At 46.9% G+C, this 22522-nt stretch overlaps 1 protein-coding gene across 1 annotated transcript; it reads left to right on the forward strand.

The window, feature by feature from the left end:
• Positions 1 to 1624: 1624 nt before the first annotated feature.
• Positions 1625 to 9393, forward strand: LOC118356444 (zinc finger protein 154-like). The gene is made up of 4 exons (XM_035725114.1): positions 1625 to 1880; positions 3813 to 3986; positions 4434 to 4560; positions 6110 to 9393. Exons 1-4 carry the CDS (start codon positions 1848 to 1850, stop codon positions 7501 to 7503), a joined length of 1728 nt encoding a protein of 575 aa, XP_035581007.1. The 5' UTR covers positions 1625 to 1847; the 3' UTR covers positions 7504 to 9393.
• The last annotated feature ends 13129 nt before the right edge of the window (positions 9394 to 22522 follow it).

Genomic DNA, 22522 nt, shown 5'->3' on the forward strand with positions numbered 1-22522 from the left:
GGGGAGTAAGTCAGAGGGGGAGACGAACCAGGAGAGATGATGAACTCTGAAAAACAAACTGAGGGTTCTAGAGGGGAGGAGGGTAGGGGGATGGGGTAGCCTGGTGATGGGTATTAAAGAGGGCACATTCTGCATGGAGCACTGGGTGTTATGAACAAACAATGAATCATGGAACACTATACCAAAACAAATGATGTAATATATGGTGATTAACATAACAATAAAAAATTTAAAAAAAAGTAATGAGTTGTGGACATGATTCCCCTGCAGTATGCCTGTGGCCCTTCTAAGAAGGCACAAAGACCCCAGCCCTCCGCCTTGAAATCTCTACAATTTCCAGTGCCCCTCATGGTGCCCAAGACCTCTTCTCCCCCACGTGACACTAAGGACATCCCTTGCAGGAGGCCCCTGCAGTAATTACCCAGAAAATGCTGCTCTGAAGACCGCTGAGTTGCTCCAATGAAAGCCCAGGAGAGCATTTCCCTGCCTGGGAATGATGTTAGCGCCCGACTTCCCCCATTCTCCTCCAGGTTTTCTCCATGGGATCAGAGGCTCCGAAAGGCTGAGTAAGGATCGAGGTGATTGACTGCAGGCCAGGATAGGGAACTCCGGGCCCAGGTGCCCTCTCCTCTACCACTCTGCTCCATTCACGGACTCTGAAGGCTCGTGAGGTAACAAGTGCAGTACAACCACAGCAGAGCCACTGGTATCTGAAATCTGATTTGATGCTTGGTAATGATGTTGAAGCAAGGAACAGGGAGGGAGGACTTCATAGTAGGACTCAAGGCTGCCTCTCTCAGTGGGGAAATCAGAGTCTAGGATACTACTTGATCCTGTTTTAATCTAGCAAGCATTTTCTGGGCAACGTATGCTGAGTAACAGAGAGGCCGAGGAGATGACCATGATGTAGGACAGGAAGGGGCTGTGGCTGTGGGAGTGCAGTTGTGAGAGGTGTGGCAGAAAGAGTGATGTGCACATGGAGAGGGAGTGTGAACTTATGACCCAGGGCCCTCATAGCCACCCCATGGATGGTGGTGTCTGGGAAAGGCGATCTGGGGAACCCTAGAAGCATTGCCTGGAAAGAGGGGGTGTTGTGGCCATGCATGGGAGGTCCAGAGCTTAAGTGCCCTCTGCCTACCTGCCTATTGTTGAGGGGTGACAGAGTCATCAATGGGACCAAGATGAGACACTAACTGACACTAATTATTAGCTTCCACTAGACATGGACACATCAGTGTCTGAAAGACTCTATGGAATGATGTGTTTATTTGGTTTGTAGCCTTTGGGAGCATCCAGAACATTATTCTTAGCCTCCGGGAGTACGCTGAGCTTCGCTGGGTCTGAAATTTCTCCAAACACTTGGGTGATCAGCTGGAGAGAGCACTGCGCAAAAATATGATTACATTATCTCAAAGAGGAAGCGAATCTCACAGAATCGGCCTTTTCCCTACCCCATTCCCACGGGACCTTGGACCTTCCCGCCAGGCTGTCCCTAACTCCGGGCCTTGGAACTGTGGGGACTACGTTACCCAGAATGCCGAGTCGAGCGGCAGCATCGCTCTCCAATGAGAGCTTCAAAAGAGGTTCTTCCGCCTGGGGCCGGCCCGCGCAGGCGGGACTTCCGGCTGCCTCCTCAAAGCCGTCGTAATAGCGGCTCTTGCTGTTGCTTACCAAGTAAAAGGATTCTGCAACCATACTGACTTGACACGACCCAGAAGGGGCCAGAGGAGACGCTGACCCGCTCCACGGTGGCGGGTCTGGGATTCGGTGACGCTGCCTGGGCTGCCCCGGGCCGAAGCCGGGAAAGACACCACCGGCCGGGGTGTCCGCTCCGCCCACCGAGTCCGATGGCGGCCGTCGCGCCCAGGGCCCGGGCTCCGGTAAGCGCTCGTCCCCCGGGCCCTCCCCGCCGTCCCCCCACCCAGACCCCGAAGGCCGAGCGCGGGGCGCCGGCTCGCGGCCCTGCGGCCCAGGCCCCGGTGTGCGGGCCCCGGAGTGCGAGCGCCGCGCGCTGGCGTGCGGGAGCGGGCTCCAGCTGCGGGGCACGTCCTAAGGGACGATACTGAGCCCTGAGGCACAGAGCTTGAACGGCCAGCCAGCCGAGTGACAGTCTTCAGGGCCGGGCGAGGACCCGGGAGCTCTGAGTCCGTGGAAGCCGCCGTGGTCTTGTTGGCCTAAGGCTGGGCCGGACTCGCCCCGTTTCCCGCCGCTGCAGAAGCGCTTACGGCACCAGCACGAACGAGTGGGGGGTGGCCCGGTCCCTCACTGGCCCCGACCTGACGCCCACCCGCTTGTCTTCTGCGTTGTTGTGTCCTGGGACTCTTCAGTGCCATTTCCCAAGTGTGGGGTCTGGAGACCGTGGAGAAACCCCAAGCCCGAGCCAAGCGTTCTCTGAAGGGGTTTCCGTTTCTGGCAACCAGTGTGTGCACGGTTATTCCGGGAACCCGTAGCAGGGTGTGCACGTGCCTGAGTTAACACTCAGCTGGCACCGTTCGGGAAACCACCGTTCTCTTTTCTTGCGGGTGGGAGCGAAGAGCAGAGAGACAGCAGTGAGGACTGGAATGGCTGCCTGAGAAGCTGGGTGTGTCTTCTGGTGGTAATGGGAGGCTTGGGTATGAGCAGCTACGCGATGTTACCAGGGTCCCGACGGGATCCACCCTGCTGTGGCGTGAGGTAAAGATACGGGCTGAGGGAGGAGGCAGGAAGACCGGGGTGGAGGCCGCCGTCATGGTCGAGGTGACGGTTCTTGGACCAGAGTGCTGGCTTGGATGTCACTGGATTCTGTGTTCTAAAAAAGTGACCACTGACTTTCTAATGTGGGCTGAGACACGGTGAAAGGGAGGATTCGGGGCTATCTCTAGGGTTTTAGTCCTCAGCAGCTGTAGGAATGGAAGCTCCATCGACTGAGACGAGGAAGTCGGTAGTGTGAGTGATGTTGCTGGGAGACGTTCCGGAGAGCACCGACTGGATGCATTAAGTGAGCAGCCGAACACACAAGTCTGGAAATGTGGGGAGGGGTTCAGAAGGGAGACATCCAAACACATCATGGCTACTGTGTGGGCCCAGGTGAGTGAGCTGTAGGTCACAGTTGTGAGGAGCAGTCTCTGGTTATGGTGGTAAAGCTGGTCATGGGGCCAGAAAGTGGTGGGAGGAAGGGGGACCGGGACCGGATACGTAGGTGATGGTGTGACTTCAGAGATGAGCGATGTGGGTGGCCACAGAGCGCGAGTGCGTCGGGGGCAGGATACTCGGGCAGGTGGCCAAGGTTTCCAGCGGAAGAGTAGACATGAGAGGGACCCAGAAGTTCGGGAGTACTTAAGGCAAGGTGATGACACTCAGGCCCGTGATGGGGTGCTCCTGCACTCTGAACTGCACCAGGGTTTTGTGAAGACTTTCATCCTGGAGGAGTAAGGTCACGTGTGCCGTGCTGATGTGATCACCTGTGAGAGACACTGAGCCTGGGGTAGGCCACCAAGGAGCCTTGCTTTGAATGAGGGTCGGGGGACAGAGGAAGACCGTGATTGCCGAGGGGACAAGGGCAGCACAGGTGCGGGAGAACCTTGTCTGGTGAGAGGCGGGGGAACTCACGGCCCGAGTGTGAGATCCCCTCCCACTCTCCTGCTGTTGGGAAGGTCTCCTACTCAAACTGCCTTTTCATCACAGGTGCATTTCCTGCTTTTCCCTTTGTACGGGTTTCAGCGCCCTACCAGCCCATGGACTTACACATCCTCTTACAGGAACCGGGAGGCACCTCACCCTCTCGATCCTGTGAAGCGTGCATCCTACAGCTCCTGGTTGTCACTTTTTTCCAGAGTGCCACCCCCGTGTGGGCCTGTGTGGGCTGTGGTGTCCCCTCCCAGGCTGTGAATATCTGTGATTACTGCAGTGCCATCCATCTCATCTGTCCAGTGTTAGGTGTTCTGTGTTTGGCCATCCCCATAACCCTAAGATGGGACTCCCGCCCTCCCCAGTGGGGTGAAGCGGAGGTGATTAAAATACCAGAAACATGTGGGGAGGCCAGGGAGATTTCTGTGGTGTGGGGCAGTGAGGTGTGGTGACCATAGGCATGTGGCTGTGGGATCCAGTCTCAAGAACGATGTGTCCTTGGAGAGGGAGTATGCCTGATTGACGCCAGGGCCCTGGTTTTCAGCAGAATAACCTGGATGGCCAGGAAGATCCCTCTATGCCAGGGCCACAACTTCGATATATATATACTTGTCCACCTGCCTCTTCTTGTGTCAGCGGGACCCTGCGATCGGTGGGCCACGAGGAGACATGGTGGTGCCATGGCACCCAGGCACGGGGGCCTGGTTTCTCCTCTCGGTTGGGGAGATCAGGGGGAGGATGGGCATAGGGTAGATGTGGGTGGGAAAAGGGGTATGGGTTCTTGGGAGAGGGGCTCTTTGTGGTTTCATCTGTCCCCATCCTGCCAGGGCAGGGTGACCTTTGAAGACGTGGCCGTGTACTTCTCCTGGGAGGAATGGGGTCTCCTTGATGAGGCTCAGAGATGTCTGTACCAGGATGTGATGCTGGAGAACTTGGCACTTATAACCTCCTTGGGTAAGACCCTCCACCCCCACCCCTGTGCCCTGAGCTAGTCTCTGCCCTTCCCTTTGTCCCCAGGAGCAGTCTGTCTTTACATAGGGACCATGAGCACTGCTTCCTTCCCCAGTTCGCGGGGTAGGTGCTGTGGTTGGTAAGGCTGAGGTCAGTGCACTGCCCTCCTTCCTTGAGCGGCCCCGACACCAGCTTTCCTGCTGACTTGCAGGGAAGGAATCAGGGTCAGGAGTCTTGCAGTGAACCTAATGGATAGCCCCTTACCTGCCCTCTCCCTGACCGGGTGACTTTGTCTCGATGCAAGATATCTGCATGCTCCACGTCTGCTTCCTTTCTCTCCTGAGGCTTCCTTGTGCCTCCCTGCGCCAGGACTTGCTGTCTGTGACAAAGTTACTACATCCGTGGACCATGGGCTGTTCTCATGAGACCCTCTTCCAGACCTCTCCAGGAACTGTTTAGTTCCCTTTGCCATGGGCTGTCCTGTGCTGAGTCGTTCTGGAATACCGATGGCTACTCATCTGTCCTCTGTTTTCCTTAGCACTTGTATCGTGAAGTTGCCATGCACTTGCTGATTGTGGGAGTGGGGTTGGATTGGAGAGCCCAGGGTGGTTCACAGTAGGTACACTGACCCACACACAACACGACGGCTCAGAGGAAGCCAGGCCCTGCAAAGTGGTACCTGGAGGAAGACGGTGTCCGTGTTGTGTTCAGATCAGACCGGAAGCTGTTCTGTTTGACTGGTATTATGATGCCAGGGGCCACATTTCATTTCTGTCTTCTCTTCCCCTTTCTTGGCACTCTGCCGATTTGCCAACTCTGTTACTTGTCGCTTCTGCTGTTACTTCTGGCCTGGGGTTAACCTCACGTTTCTGGGATCCACATCTCCCTCGTTTTTCTCACCACTCCACCTGCAGTGCTTTGCACATTGGCCGCTGTATAGTACGTCATGAGGTGTGCCCGTTTTTTTTTTTTTTAACGATTTTATTTATTTGACAGAGAAAGACAGAGAAGGAACACAAGCAGGGGGAGTGGGAGAGGGAGAAGCAGGCTTCCCTCTGAGCAGGGAGCCCGATGCGGGGCTCGATCCCAGGACCCTGGGATCATGACCTGAGCCGAAGGCAGACGCTTAACGTCTGAGCCACCCAGGCGGCCCAAGTGTGCCCGTGTTCTTAAAGCAGCCCCGAACACCACCTGCCAGGTTACAGTCCTATTTCCTTGGGTCTGTCACACCTCTGCGCGGAAAAGGTGTGTCCGTAGGAGATAAGTTCCTTTGGAAAGTTGTTTGCGGAGGAATGAATTGCAGACCATTTCTCTTCCCCGTGTCACACCACGTGCTTGCGTCCTTCCCCTCATGAGGCCTCTCCCATTCTGTGCTCCTTGTAGCCTGCTACTGCTAAGCAGCCCCATCCTCCACCTGAGCCATCTCCCTGGTCCTGCAAACACTCCCAAGCACTGGTTCCTGGGGTTCTTAGACACACATCTGTAGCGCATAGAGTAGCTGCCTCCTCCCACCAGAGGCAGCATGCACTTCACCAGCATTTCTTGCTTTCAGGTTGTAGGCATGGTGCGGAGGATGAGGAGGCACCTGAGCGGAAGGTTTCCGTACAAGGCGTGTCCCAGGTCAGGACTTTCAAGGCAGTTGTGTCTCCCCAGAAGGCCCATCCTCGTGAGGTGTGTGGCCAGGACTTGAGAGACATTTTGCTCTCCACCGAGCACCAGGCAACGCTTTGTGGACGGAATCTCTACAAGATTGAGGCATGTGAGAAACAGTTGTGTTTTGAGGCAAACCTTCAGCACCAGAAGGAGCACATTGGAGAGAAATGCTTCAGAGGCAACATGGCCAGAGCTTCTTTTGTGAAGGACTACAAATTGTGTGTGTCAGGGAAACCCTTTTCCTGTGGGGTGGTTGAGAGGGACATCTTGGCCACCTCGAGATTCTTCCAGCAGCAGGCCACACACAGCAGGGAGAAGTCATACAGGACGACGGAGTATGGGGCATCCTCTCGTGGAAGGAAAGCGCAACGCAACTGGGAAGGCGCAAAGGACTTCACTTGCAAACACACACTTGTTCACCACCAGAGAGACCTCGCTAGAGAGAGATGCTTCATGTGCAGTGAATGTGGGAAATCTTTTAGCAAAAGCTACAGCCTCAATGACCACTGGAGAGTGCACACTGGGGAAAAGCCTTATGAGTGTGGGGAATGTGGGAAGTCCTTCAGGCAGAGCTCTAGCCTCATTCAGCACCGGAGAGTTCACACTGGAGCAAGGCCTCACGAGTGTGACGAATGTGGCAAATTGTTTAGTAACAAGTCTAACCTCATTAAACATCGGAGAATTCACACTGGGGAACGGCCGTATGAGTGTAGTGAATGTGGGAAGTCCTTCAGCGAAAGCTCTGCGCTCCTCCAACACCGCAGTGTTCACACTGGAGAAAGGCCTTATGAGTGCAGTGAATGTGGGAAATTCTTTACCTACCACTCCAGTCTCATAAAACACCAGAGAGTTCACTCGGGATCGAGGCCCTATGAGTGCAGTGAATGTGGAAAATCCTTTACTCAAAACTCCAGCCTCATCGAACACCGTAGAGTTCATAGTGGAGAAAGGCCTTATAAGTGCAGCGAATGTGAGAAATCTTTTAGCCAAAGCTCCGCGCTGCTTCAACATCGGAGAGTTCACACTGGAGAAAGGCCTTATGAGTGCAGCGAATGTGGGAAATTCTTTACTTACAGTTCCAGTCTCCTCAAACACCAGAGAGTTCATACTGGATCAAGGCCTTATGAGTGCAGTGAATGTGGGAAATCCTTTACTCAAAACTCCAGTCTCATTAAACACAGGAGAATTCACACTGGAGAAAGACCTTACGAGTGCAGCGAATGTGGGAAATCCTTTAGCCACAGTTCTAGTCTCATTAAGCACCGAAAAGTGCACACTGGAGAAAGGGTTTAGGAGGACAGTGACTTTGGGAAACGTTCACCTCTGTCTTCCATTTCAGTGCCCATTCAAATACTCACACTGAAAACGGCTTTATGAGTGTTGGAACGTGGGATATTCTTTACCTACGAGTCCAAGCTCCTAAACCACCACAGTGTCTCCTTAGATGAAGGCCTGTGAATGTGAAGAACGTGGGAAATGGCTAACCAAAGGCTAGCCTCATTGCTCTCCAGAGAACTCACGGTAGTGAAAGGCCTTACAGATGCAGTGAATATGAGAAAGCCTTCATCTGAAGGACTTTACCTCATAGGACTTCACAAATTTCAAAGGGGAGAACTACCTTAAATGTGCAGGTATTTAATTGATGAATGTGACAACACGGGAGGAGATCCCTTATGAAGGTGCCATCTGCCTGTGTTGAAGCTCATACAGTCAGACATCTACATAAATCCCGGGTATGTGGCAGCTGCATTGCAGTCTTTGAACCTGCCCAGGGGCCGTACCCCAGTGTCAGGGCAATTGCTGGATGACTAATGAATAGCCTGAGCGCTTACTCCTTCCCCGTTTTTCCTCTCCGAGGAGAGGGCATGCATCTCCCCCAGTTTTGTCCTGCAGGACTGTCGGTGATTTGAAAAGGTGGACGACATTTTTCAGGATTGTTACTGTCCTCATGAGACTCTGTGATGGCATTTCCCAGCCTCCAAATCACCAACCCAGGAACAGTCTGCCTCCCGTTGCTCTTGCTGTACGACAATAAAGATCTTATTGTTTAAGCCACCATTAATCATGGGGATTCTGTGTGTGTTGAAATTAACTGTGTTTGCGAGCGTGAAGGGGTGAACAGAGTTGTGTGCCTCAGAAGGGACCGTATGATGGCAGAAGATAACTCTCCAGTTTGGGCCTACTTTGCATGGCTGCTCAAAGCCTTTAAGGAAAGACTGTAGGGCTCTGTGGTCCTAATTTATACTTGGATGCCAGGATATTTTGTGGGGTCAGAGTTTCAACCCGAAGAGGGGGCAGTCGTTGGTGGTTGTTTTGACAACCTTCAGTGCTTCTGAGCGGCATGGTCTTGTTCTCTTGTTCACAAGGGACACTGATGGCATGGTGCTCGGTGCTGGTGAAGGAAATCTCTTCCCCAGACCCAGCAGCGGAGCCAGGGGCCTTGATGTCCTGAATTCTGTAGAGTAACATCACTGGTTTTAAGATTCTAAGGGCCAGGGGAATGATTGCTGGTACAGAAACCCTGAATATATTAATAGAGAGTGCGGGAGACCAGTGAACGAGTTGAATGTGCCTCTTTGAAAAGGGCATGCACAGTGTTTAGGCACTAGGACTGTGAAGATGAGCAGGTAGAGAGATTCTGAGGACCTGCACAAGGATGTATCTTGTGCAGCTGAGGGCCTGTCAGAAAACAATAATCTAAAGGTTTTGTGGATTCCTTGTTCCCTCTGGGCTGTTCACCAAAGGCCATGGTTTTGCATGGCAGCAAAGCAAGGACGGAAACAGGAGAGAACGCTTAGTGCAGCCAAGAGGCCTTCTGTGACTCAGCTGGTAACCCTGTTGAATGAACTCGGAGCACCTTCATTGCTCACCTGTTTTTGCAAATGCCTTCGGATGAGGAGAAAGATGGTGGAATCAGTATGGTGGCCAAACTTAATCTTCTGAAGCATAGGGAATCCAGACTTAAATTTTAACCATATTTTTTTAAGTTTCAGTAAGGTACAAATGACATGCAATGTCCATCATTAAATTGTGCAATTTGACATTTTGACTTTCACATAAACCCATGAAGCCATCAATCATGATAATAAACCTTTCCATGACCCCCACATTTACTTTTTGTCCTTTAATAATCTCTCCTCGGGGCATCCATTGCCTTTCCATTATAGTAGATGAGTTTGCATTTTCTAGAATTTATAGGATTGGAGTCTTAAAAGTGTTTCATCGTCCTTTCCTTGTGTGTCCCCTCATGTGACATTTTTAAAAATTTATCTGTGGTGCTTATATGAGTAGTTCATTGTTTATATCCTCGAGAAGTAGGTCCTATCGATATAGCACGATTTATTTATGTATTCTTCTCTTTATGGATATTTTAACTGTTTCCAGTTTGGCGGGCTGCAAGTAAAACTGCTGCAGAAGGGGCACCTGCTGGCCCCTTGGATTAAGCTTCTGAAATCTTGATTTTAGCTCATGTCATGATCTCAGGGTTGTGAGATCAAGCCCAGGGAGCCCAGCATTGGACTCCGCCCTGGGTGTGGAGCCTGCTCAACATTCTCTCTCTCTCTCTCCCCCATCTTTCCCCCGCAACTGTCTCCCACTGCCCTGCTTGAGCATGCGCACTGATGCTTTCTGGATAAATAAATAAATATAAATGAATGAATGAATGAATTGCAACCAGCCCCAAAATCACTAAAACCCTTTCTTTAAAAAAAAAAAAAAAGCAAAATTTGGATACTGTTGTTCCTGTTGGTAGGGTTCCTTTCTGTTGTGTTAACATCTGAGTCATAGTGTAGGTGAAGGTATGACCTCATAAAGCACACCAAATTTTCTTGGAAAATGATTATTCGTTTTGTATTCCTACTAGCAGCGTATGAGAGTTCCAGTTCTCTGGTATCTTTGCTAATAGTGGGGTTGGTTGGTCATTTAAAATGTGAATGCTTTTAGTAAATGTGTAGCGGTATCTCACTGTGGTCCTGGCTGCATTTCCCTGATGGTTCTTGATGTTGAGCAAAGCTAGTGTACAAGAAATGTAGGGGGAGGCGGGGGGGGGCGCCTGGGTGGCTCAGTCGTTAAGCGTCTGCCTTCGGCCCAGGTCATGATCCCAGGGTCCTGGGATCGAGCCCCACATCGGGCTCCATGCCTCCCTCTCCCTCTGCTGCTCCCCCTGTTTGTGCTCTCTCTGTGACAAATAAATAAATAAATAAATCTTTAAAAAAAGAAATGTAGGGGGAGGTGGAGCATGAACAAATCAACAAGCCACATCTACACTGTAGCAAATTCTAATAGACAAAAGGCCTGGCAACCTCACCAAGTGAACAATAAAAACCAACAAGTGGTAAGTGGGTTAAAAGACTCATAAGAAGGGCACCTGGCTGGCTCAGTCTGTAGAGCATGTGACTCTTGATCTCAGGGTCATGAGTTCAAGACCCATGTTGAGCATGGAGCCTACTGAATTAAAAAAAAAAAAAAACATGACTTGCAAGATTCACCTAATACTTGCCTATGGCTAAATTTCCCATCCTGATTGAAATCAATCTGCGCTAAATAACCAACACAGCTGACGAAACCCAGCACTTAAAGTGACTTTTCATAATTTCAAATATTTTCATTGTAAAAAAGTTTTTGGAGTCATATAGGAGCATTTCCATTTTATAAACACATTTTGAATGGGGTAGGTGTGAATGACATTCATGTTTGGGATCATAAACCACTATGCATGGGGGTAGATGAAAGAATTGACCATAAAATGATAAATAATGATAGAATAACAACTTCCTAATAGTCTTTTCCATTTTGGGAATGTATTTGAAAATGCCATTACAAAGGGTAGAATATGTCCTGTTCTGAGTAATTTCCTATAGCAAGAGGATAAATTACAAAGGGTAGAAGGAAACTTTTAATACCATAAGCATGTAAATTACAAAATGTTGGGTTTTAAATATGAGCAGCTTAAGTCAATTATGCCTGAATTAAACTGTTTAAAAAATATTGATAACTTGTAACTTTCTGATCTTTTTATTTTTTTTAATATTTATTTATTTGAGAGAGAGCACGAGCAGGGAGAGGGGCAGAGGGAGAAGCAGGCTCCACGCGGAGCAGGGAGCCCAATGCGGGGCTCTATCCCAGGGCCCTGGGATCACGACCTGAACCAAAGCAGACTCTTAACCGACTGAGCCACCCAGGTGCCCCTTTCTGATATTTTTAAATAGACATTATTATTTTGTGTATGTCCATATTATTCCATTTTATTTGATCTAATAGACAAACCCTGCAAAGATTGAGATAGCCCTTTATAGCTTTAAAGTAGAAAGAAACAATTAGTATTGACTGCAGAAAGTTGGAACGCGAAAAAGGCTTAGAAATCCCAAGGCCCACTTCCTCCCTTTGCTGAAAATTAAATTAGGGCCCAGGTAGGGGAAGTTGCTTGCAGGGCTAGTTAGTGGCAGGATTGGAAGTAAAACCCAGGTTTACTAAGGCACGGCCAATGTGGTCCAATTACATATATATAAATATATATATATATATATATATATTTATATATATATATATGATTTAAGGCCTTTGTTTTCTTTTAGGGCAGTTTTAGGTTAATAAGAAAATGAAGAGGATGGTAGCTATCTCCCATATATCCCCTGCCTGCACAAATGCAGCGCCTCCTCCATTATCAACATCCCCCACCAGAATGGTACCTTTGTTATAACTGAAAATCATTATCACCCAGAGTACATTGTACATATTAGGTGTACACATTCTGAGTCTGAGCAAATTCATAATAATATAATTCATAATAATATAATTACAGTATCACATAGATACTGTTTCACTGCCCTAAAAGTCCTCTGATTCCATTCCATCATCACTCATTACTGGGGAGCCACTGATCTTTTACTCTCTCCATATCTTTGCTTTTTCTGGAATCATACAGTATGACGCCTCTTTAGATTGGCTATTTTCACTGAGTAATATGCACTTAAGATTCTTTCATGGCTTGATCATTTCTTTTTAGAACTGAACAATATTCCATTGTCTGCATGTATCACTGTTTATCCATTCACCCACTAAGGAGACATCTTGGTTGCTTTCAAGTTTTGGCAATTATGAATAAAGCTGCTAGAAACAATTGCGTGTAGATTTTTGCATGGCCCCAAGTTTTCAACTTCTTTGGTAAATACGAAGGAACACAATTGCCAGGTAGGGTAAGAGTAGGTTTAGTTCTGTAAGAAACTGCCAAAGTGTCTTCCAAAGTGGCTGTACTGTTCTCACCAGAAAGGAATGAAAGTTGGTGTTGTCCCCACATCCTCACCAGCCTGTGCTGTTTTCAGTGTTCGAGTTTGGCCATTCTAATAGGTGTATGGTGGCATCTCGGTGAGGATTTTCGCATCTATGTTCATGAGAGATAGGGTCTAAAGTTTTCTTTACTTGTCATTGCTTTGTTTGGTTTGGGTGTTAGGGTAGTGCTAGGTTCTTAGGAGTTGGGGCTTATGCTCTGCCTCTACCCTCTGAATCCACCTGAGGGTGCTACGTTCTGTTTTGGAGGGTTATTATTTATTCAATTTCTTTTGTTGCTTTCTTTCTTCTATTATTCCTATAATTTGTAATTGACAGCTTTTGTGGTTGTTCCATAGTTGTGGAGTCTGCTTTTTTCAGGCCTTTCCATTTATTTTTTCCTAGTTTCCCAGGTTTTTCTTTTTCCTTTAAAGATTTTATTTATTTCTTCATGGGGGGGGGGGCCCGAGGAAGAAGCAGGCCCCCTGCTGAGGAGGGAGCCTGACGAGGGACCTGATCCCACAACCCTGGGATCATGACCTGAGCCGAAGGCAGACACTTAAGCAACTGAGCTACCCAGGCGCCCTGCCCAGATTTTTCTGAGAGAACTTCAAGTCAGATTCTTTTCTTAGCTATGTGCAGTCTGCTGATAAGCCCACCAAAGCATTCTTCATTTCTGTTACAGTTTTTGATCTCCAACATTTGTTTGTTTTAGAATTTCCTTCTCAGTGTACAATGCCTATTCTTTTTTTTTTTTAAGATATTATTTATTTATTTATTTGAGAAAGCGAGAATGAGAGAGAGAGAGAGAGAGAGCACATGAGAGGGGGAGGGTCAGAGGGAGAAGCAGACTCCCCGCTGAGCAGGGAGCCCAATGCGGGACTCGATCCCAGGACTCCAGGATCATGACCTGAGCCGAAGGCAGCCGCCGAACCAACTGAGCCACCCAGGTGCCCTACAATGCCTATTCTTGCATGCTGTCTACTTTATCCAGTACAGCCCTTAGCATCTTAATCACATTTCTTTTAAATTCCTAGTCTCATAATTCCACCTCCCTGCATTGTCTGAGTCTGGTTTGAAGACTTGCTCGGTCTCTGCAAACCTTTTACATTTATTATGCCTTGTGATTTTGTCTTAAGGTCTTTGGGTACTTAGTGACTGGAGCTGGTATAGATTTGCGTGGTGTTAAGTGTGGGGAGAAGGGGACTGTTATATATCCATGACTAGGTATCTGTGTTGTTTGGTTTTATGACTGGAACAGTACTATGATTTCTTTTGCATTGTAATTTCCTCTTTAACCTTTGAGTTCTTTTTTTTTTTTAAGATTTATTTATTTATTTTGAGAGAGTGAGAATGAGAGAGAGAGAGAGTACATGACAGGGGGGAGGGTCAGAGGGAGAAGCAGACTCCCTGCTGAGCACGGAGCCCGATGTGGGACTCGATCCCGGGACTCCAGGATCATGACCTGAGCCGAAGGCAGTCGCTTAACCAACTGAACCACCCAGGCACCCAACCTTTGAGTTCTTTAGGGGTGAATTTTTAAAGTTTGTAAGCTTAAGAAGTTTTGCTTATAGTTTAAAGTTTTATTTTTTTTTAAAGATTTTATTTATTTATTTGACAGAGAGATAGAGAGTACAAGTAGGCAGAGAGGCAGGCAGAGGGAGAGGGAGAAGCAGGCTCTCTGCTGAGCAGGGAGCCCGATGTGGGGCTCGATCCCAGGACTCTGGGATCATGACCCAAGCCGAAGGCAGACGCTCAACCAACTGAGCCACCCAGGCACCCCAAAGTTTTATTTTCTTTAATCAAAAAAAAAATGTATTGACATATAGGTCTCAAGTCTTTCAGTGAGTTTGTGCTTCTGGACTGTGAACTTCACACAAGCCTTGTCAGTGTCCCCTGCACCTTGGTTGAGATAGATAAGAGTGGCTCAGAGCTGGCTGTTCCCCTTCCTTCTGTTCACCTGTAACTGAGCAAGTTAGGCTCTGCTTCAATAGTGTGCGTATTGGTTTGATATGATTTAGATCCATTTGTTGATGACAAAGATGAATCTGTTTTTAGAAGTGTTTTGACATCATCTCATCTGTTTTCATCAATAAGAACTCTGTAGCTCAGCTGCTGAGAGGTGCTGCTGGAACTTATCAGCAAAAACATATGAAGAAGCAAGTATGGTAAAGGGGCATTTAGACCAAAGCTACTGAGAGCTGGTGAGGACCATCCAAGAGTGTTGGGTCTGGGCAAGCAACCCTTTGCTTATCTAAATAGCTCTCCAAACACCTTAGGGCATTAACTCCTGCCGTTGTAAAGGCAACTCTTCTACCAGCAGTGGGGAATCCTGCACTGGCCCAGAAGGAGATCCTCTTGCACATTGAGACTGGCATCATCATACCCTAGGAACTTGTTCTGGCAACAGGAGACTGTTTCTTTTGGGCTGGCAGTTGGACATCAGCTATGGGTTGGCTAAACGGTCTCTGCAGAGTACCAACTCAAAAAAAGTTTTGCCTTAGCTAAATTTAGACTTCATTCGTTTCATCTTCTTATGCCTGCTACAATAGTATGATTAATCTATCATTGATTTGGATGTTATTTTCTTTATTGGCTTATTAAGAAATTATCTTGGGGCGCCTGGGTGGCTCAGTCGGTTAAGCGACTGCCTTCGGCTCAGGTCATGATCCTGGAGTCCCGGGATCGAGTCCCACATCGGGCTCCCTGCTCGGCAGGGAGTCTGCTTCTCCCTCTGACCCTCTTCCCTCTCGTGCTCTCTATCTCTCATTCTCTCTCTCTCAAATAAATAAATAAAATCTTTAAAAAAAAAAAAAAAAAAAAGAAATTATCTTGTATGCTATTAGCTTGTGAAATTCCCACTATGAACTTATGTGAAATAAATTGCTGGCAAAGAGAAACTCAGTTTCTGAGCATTAATTTGCCCAAAATCAAAACAAATAATGTTTGCTGCAGGGAGACTTTCTAGAGAACAGTGCTTTGGTGTATTTGAAAATGGTTTCTTTTGGAGAGTCTGGCTGGCTCAGTCAGTAGAGCATGAGGCTCTTAATCTCAGGGTTGTGAGTTCAAGCCCCATGTGGGACAGAGACCTTACTTAAAATAAAATAAAATAAAATAAAAAACAGATAACATTTAAAAAAGAAGAAGAGGTTTCTTTTCCCCTTTGGAAGCATAACAGATTTTTCTCCTGTCACAGGATATCACAGAATATCACGGGATATTCACTGTGAGAACCAGGTAGACCTCTAGGAGATAAAACTCCACAAATGTGTGGGAGCTCTCCATAGGACTGGGTTCCCCTGGAGTTTTTATCTCTCAAATTTGTCCCCACTGAAACTTCAGCAATTTGTGACATACAGTTCCGTTTCCCCACTCCGGCACTGGCTCCCACCGGTTTCCACATGTGTGTTTCTGCTTCAGTACGTTGTGATTCTCTGTATTTGCTGGTGTCAGTTAGGGGACAGTGGTTTTCCCTGTGACCACACTTCTTTTTGGAATCTAAGAATTCTTTTTTCAGCTTGTTCAGTTTTTTCCTTGTTAGAATGGAGTGGCGACTTCCAGTTTCTTACATGTTGAACTGACACCAGAAGTACCTTCTTCTCCTTTTTATTTCAGCCTTCTCAAAAAATAAAATTACTGGGGTGCCTGGCTGGCTCAGTCAGTGGAGTGTGTGACTCTTCATCTTGGGGTCATGAGTCTGAGCCCCATATTGGGTGTAGAGATTAAAGATTAAATAAAATTACTGACATAATGACACTGCTATGGGTCTGAATCTTTGAGTTCCCCCAAAATTCATATGTTGAAATCCTAACCCACAAAGGTGATGGTATTAAGAGGTGGAGCCCTTGGGAGGTGCTTAAGTTATAAGGTGGAGCGCTCATGAATGGGATTAATGTCCTCATCATAAAAGAGGTTGCAGAGAGATCACAACCCCTTCCACCATGTTGAGGATGCAACAAATCAGCACCCCAAACATGGCCCTCACCTGAGCACACTGGTCCCCTGATCTCCAGCATGCAGTCTCCAGGAATGTGAGAAGCACATTTTTGTTGTGTATAACCTACCCAGTCTGTGGTACTTTGGTATAGCTGCCTGAAGAAACCCAAGGCACATTCTATCACTTCTCCTAGCTATTTGCAAACATATACAAGAAAGGAAAACACTGTGTTAATGAAGCAAGGTCAAGACTTCTCCAGTCTTCCACTGTTATTTTTCATAGCCATTCTTGTTTGATCTGTCCTCACATATACTAGTAGGTTATTTAGTCAGACATTATACTTAATGCATAAGAATTTACTGAAGATAAATTTTTGAAATGTAAGGGCTACTTCATAACCCCAATAGCCATCAACCAACATATTTTTAAATATGACAGAATGTCATTATGCTCCATTTTATCAATTTAACTCAAAAATGTTGTTTCTTGGGGTGCCTGGGTGGCTCAGTCGTTAAGCATCTGCCTTCGGCTCAGGTCATGATCCCAGGGTCCTGGGATCGAGCCCAGCGTCGGGCTCCCTGCTCGGTGGGAGGCCCGCTTCTCCCTCTCCCACTCCCCCTGCGTGTGTTCCCTCTCTCACTGTGTCTCTCTCTGTCAAATAAATAAATAAAATCTTTTTAAAAAAATGTTTCTTAAGCCATATGTATTACAATTAGGATCCAGAATGTATCCTGACGCCCTACAGTAGCTGTCTCAAATGCCTGTTAACCCACAGGTCTCACTTGCCTTGTGATTATTTGTTGACGTTGCTGAGGCCTTTGTTCATTAGGAGATTGCTATGTCCTGGGTGCTGCTTATTGAGTCTCTGACACTGTCCAACTGATCACCCTCACCCATAATCCTGCACACTAGCTAGTGAGGAGATGGGTGATGAGGTTTGTGCCTGCAGGCGTGTGTGGTGGGGACTGTTGGGGACGTAAAACAATCATCCTCTCCACACTCCATCTGCCTCTATCCACCTGGAGATAGCATCATATCGCACAGGTTAAGGGCTCAGTCCCATAGGATGACTGTCCCCTTCAGATGCCAGTCACAAATCCAGGTGGTCACCTGTGCTTCAGACTAACTGGCTGTAAATCAGAGGTTCTCCCGACCCCTCCTCTCATTTGATTATCTTGCAGGGGTGGCTCACAGAACCCTGGGGAGTATGTTTACAGGCAGATGAAGAAGTACATGGGGTGAGGTGCAGAAGGGTCTCCAGTGCAGGGGCCTCTGTCCTCATGGAACTTTGGTGTACCACCCCCAGGCATGTTTACAGATCTGGAGGCTCCTCAGTTGTCCTTGTTCAGGAGTTTTTATAGAGCTTTAATCTCCAGCTCCAGCCCCTTCCTGGAAGGTAGTGGATGGGGCTGCAAGTTCCAAGCCTCTAACCCCAGTGTTTCTTTTTTTTTTAATTTTTTAAATATTTTATTTATTTATTTGACAGAGATAGTGAGAGCAGGAACATAAGCAGGGGGAGTGGGAAAAGGAGAAGCAGGCTTCCCACCAAGCAGGGAGCCTGATGTGGGGCTCGATCCCAGGACCCTGGGATCATGACCTGAGCTGAAGGCAGACACTTAACGACTAAGCCACCCAGGCGCCCCTCTAACCCCAGTGTTTCTGATGACCACTCCCCATCCTGATTCTATTTAGGGCCCTCACCCTAACACACTTCTTTATCATAAATTCAGGTATGCTCAAAAGGGGGCTCTTTATGAATGACACAAGATACTCCTATCACTCAGGAGATAACAGGGGTTGTAGGCGCTTTGTGCCAGAACAGGGCACAGAGGACCAAGACCAAATATATTTCTTCTTATACCACATTATTGAATAAGTATTAAGCCAGACTAAGGGGCGCCTGGGTGGCTCAGTCGTTAAGCGTCTGCCTTCGGCTCAGGTCATGATCCCAGGGTCCTGGGATCGAGCCCCGCATCGGGCTCCCTGCTCCACGGGCAGCCTGCTTCTCCCTCTCCCACTCCCCCTGCTTGTGTTCCCTCTCTCGCTGTGTCTCTCTCTGTCAAATAAATAAATAAAATCTTTAAAAAAAAAAAAAAAGGCCAGACTGTGATGTGCACCACAAGAAATCAACTAAGAGGGGCGCCTGGGTGACTCAGTCGGTTAAGCATTCAAACTCTTGATTTCAGCTCAGGTAATTATCTTAGGATTTGAGATTGATCCTGTGTCGGACTCAGCAGTCAGCATGGAGTCTGCTTGAGATTCTCTTCCTTGCCCCTCCCCCAGCTGGAGCTCTCTTTCTCTCTCTCAAATAAATAAATAAATAAATAAACAAATAAATAAATAAACTCTTTCCTTAAAAAGAATCAGCTAAGAAATTGCAAAGACATGGGGAAAAAAATCACTGTTACACAGACAGGCGGACAGAACCCATTACATACACGTTTTCAGATAAACAGAACTAGTCCTCAAGTAAAGTCACTTGACAGCATCATTTGTCACACATAGTTTATCCTAACTTTACCTTGTTTGGAGCAATCATGTATGTTAGTTTATTGAGCTTATCCAGAGGTAAAATAAACTTCTTTTATCTGTATGACAGGAAGTAGTATTTTTGAAAACAAGGCACTCACCAAAGTTAGGTTCCTATCCTCCCATAGGAGCCGAAAGATAAACCTGCTATCTCCCTTGATGTCAGCATTTCAAAATGATGGCTCTCAAGATCTTTCCATTTTTTTTAAAGTAGGCTCCACACCCAACATCGGGCAAAAACTCATGACCTCAAGATCAAGAGTCGCACACTCTACCCACTGAGCCAGCTAGGCACCCAAGATCTTTCATCTTAAAGAAGTCGGCTCCCATTTGCTGATGAAAGACAATCCTGGGTCCTGAATCTGGGGGAAAAAGAAGCCCAACTGGCAAAAGGCCTGTATAGTCTTTAAAGAGATGCTTTAAAGAGATAAGGAAGAGTTTGCAAGTCCTCTAAGCTAAATGCTGTGACAAAATGGAGGGGGAGTGTCTCTCCCCATTTTCAACAGGGAGAATTAAGCCTCTTATTTTTAATTTGTATTTCACATACTTGAAGACACAGAGTATCGCTGACATTCTAGCAACTGATGGATCTACCTAAGATACCCTACCTGAATAATCTTTCAGGCAGTCAACTTGGAGTCTAAATTGAATTAGGAAGCCTGTTCGTAACAAGTATGGAAAGAAAGCCATTAGTGGACCAGAATTTTCTTTCTTTTTTGCCCTCTGTATAAACAGTATTGCAGGGTCCACTTAGGAACTCTGGCATTGGGTAATTTATGATAAGCCTAACGTTTCCTCAGTGAATCCTGCTAAATCCTGTCCCTCATTATCCTATGTGTAGCCCTGCTTTCCTTTCCTTTCCTTACCTTCGTGGTATTCTGAGTTAGCTGAAATTCCTCAGTGTCCCTTGAGTTTGTAACTTTTTGTGGAGGAGACATATTCCTAGAAAATGGGCATTCGACCGATTGTGTTAAAATCTGTGGCATTAGTTACTATCAGTCATGTCTGTAACTCCCAAGGGAATAAGGAGTGTCCTTGGAAGGTCTTGTAATGTGGTGATTTTTATTTATATTTTGGGTGTCTGTGAAGTAAGATGGTCCCAAAGTTCTTTACCCTGAATGGACAATTTTTAGGTAATGGCCCAATAGTTTACAATATATGTAAGATAGCATCATTTGTTGACCAGAGTATCCAGTCCTAAGACGACTACCTGATATTTGGCCAAGGTTTTTTTCTAGCTTAGGGGTAGAAAGCAGCAACATTTCACTGAGCCCCACCATATATGATGGCTGGCAGTGCCTTTCCTACATCTACAAACTCCCATTACTTTTTGCTCAGTTAATCCAAAGGTGCTCCCTGGATAGCCAAGGTGTCTGGGAGAGAGGTGACCTTCTCCAGCACCATGGCATCTGGCAAGGGACTGAGGACAGAGAACACCTCCCCCCCGGCAGGTGGACACCAGAGAGCTCAGAGAGCTCAGGTTTAGCTTCCTCCTATCTTAAGGAGAACTTGGTAGCTGTGCTGAGCTTGTGGAGGCGCTGTTTTCATGACCCAAAGCAATGGGCAGCCAGGTCGAGAGGGTTGCAGGTTTGGGGTCTGTGAGGGGTCTCTTTTTTATCCAGCCATTATTTCCTCTTATTTCCTTGAATCATGCTGAGTTGATACTAGTTTTAGGTTGTTGTGATGAGTCTTGTAGAAAATTAGCATTCCTTTATAGACCATCTGCCCCAGGGGGTATTAGCAGAAGGCTAGTCTCTTCAGACACCTGGTAAGAGAGACTCAGGTTAACTTAGAATCCAGATTGTCAGTTTCTTTGTATCCAACGAGATGACCCCACTCCAGCATTCAGAATCCCCCTTTATGAACCAACACCCTTTCACATGAGAAACACTGTGAGATTGTGTATTCAACAGTCATTGTAACTCAGCAAGTTATAGATTTAATGCTTTGATTTTCAGCAATAGGAATCCTGCAGCTACAGAGTTTCTTTTAGGGCTATCATAGAATCTCTTTCTCATATGGAGACTTCAGCTGAGAGATAACATTTTTGAGCTTACCATTTTCACTTTGTAAGCAATAATGTAAATTCGAATCCTTCCCAGCCCAAACTCCTTGTAGTCACCATCACTGCCTTAATACTCATTGCAGCACCCACTTGGTCCCAGGCATGTACTGCAGTTGCCACTTCATCATAATCGACCCTAGGTAATGGATTCATTATGATGTCTATGCATACCATGGGTCATAAGCATCCCATTTCCTATTGGCTAGGTGTTCAGCACTTCATTCAAGCCCAAGGGCTTGGTCAAATCAATTCCCAAATCCCATCCATAGGGGTTTATCTACTAGGGCTACTGCCAGAACTAATCCATTATTAGTTAGGAATCAGTCAGGAGAAAGAACCTCCACATTAAATTGAATTGGGAAAATTTAATAAAAGGATGTCTTAACTAAGACATTGGAGTATTGAAGAATTGCTAGTAAAAGTAAAGATGACCCTACGGGCGCCTGGGTGGCTCAGTTGGTTAAGCACTGCCTTCGGCTCAGGTCATGATCCTGGAGTCCCGGGATCGAGTCCCCCATTGGGCTCCCTGCTCAGCAGGGAGTCTGCTTCTCCCTCTGACCCTCTTCCCTCTCATGCTTTCTATCTCTCATTCTCTCTCTCTCTCAAATAAATAAATAAAATCTTTAAAAAAAAAAGTAAAGATGACCCTAAAAACATTGGAATAACTCAAAAGATGCTTATTAAAAATTGTAACATGGGGGGGCACCTGGGTGGCTCAGTCGTTAAGCATCTGCCTTCGGCTCAGGTCATGATCTGCGGGAAGCCTGCTTCTCCCTCTCGCACTCCCCCTGCTTGTGTTCCCTCTCTCGCTGTGTCTCTCTCTGTCAAATAAATAAATAAAATCTTTAAAAAAAAATGTAACAGAATGGTAGAAACAAATTTGTGAACATCTAACTGAAGGACTATATATAAAAGAAATCATAGAGCATCTGCCTGGCTCAGATGGTTAAGCATCTGCCTTTGGCTCAGGTCATGATCTCAGGTCCTGGGATTGAGCCCCACGTCGGACTCCCAGCTCAGTGGGAAGTCTGCTTCTCCCTCTCTGTCTGCCTCTCCCCCTGCTTGTGCTGTCTCTCAAATGAATAAATACAAAATCTTTTTAAAAAATCATAGAAATCAATGAGAAAAATACAAAAAATAACAGACAACATATTTGAGCAAAACCTTCATTAAAGAACATTTTTAATGGTCATTAGGCCTAGAAAAGTTATAGAACACTAGTCATTATGAAATTATAAGTTAAAACTACAATGAGAAAGTCTACAAATCCACTAGGATGAAATTGATTAAAAAGAATCACAATGCCAAGATTAGACTCAGCTTGGGGACGCCTGGGTGGCTCAGTCAGTTAAGCAGCTGCCTTGGGCTCAGATCATGATCTCAGGGTCTTGGGATTGAGTCCCACATGGGGCTCTCTGCTCAGTGGGGAGCCTTCTTCTCCCTCTGCCTGCTTCTCCCCCTGCTCTCTGTCTCTCTGACAAATAAATAAATAAATCTTTAAAAAAAAGATTGGACTT

This window comes from Zalophus californianus, chromosome 17 (genome assembly GCF_009762305.2).
Source record: "Zalophus californianus isolate mZalCal1 chromosome 17, mZalCal1.pri.v2, whole genome shotgun sequence".
In the NCBI taxonomy this organism is placed as follows: domain Eukaryota; kingdom Metazoa; phylum Chordata; class Mammalia; order Carnivora; family Otariidae; genus Zalophus; species Zalophus californianus.

What these genes read in the sequence shown, in the direction of transcription:
- LOC118356444 (XM_035725114.1), top strand. Translation starts at nt 1,848, where the DNA reads ATGGCGGCCGTCGCGCCCAGGGCCCGGGCTCCG. An exon ending in CCCAGTGGGGTGAAGCGGAG is followed by an intron (nt 3,987 to 4,433) that starts GTGATTAAAATA and finishes CCATCCTGCCAG; the next exon opens with GGCAGGGTGACCTTTGAAGA. An exon ending in GGCACTTATAACCTCCTTGG is followed by an intron (nt 4,561 to 6,109) that starts GTAAGACCCTCC and finishes TCTTGCTTTCAG; the next exon opens with GTTGTAGGCATGGTGCGGAG.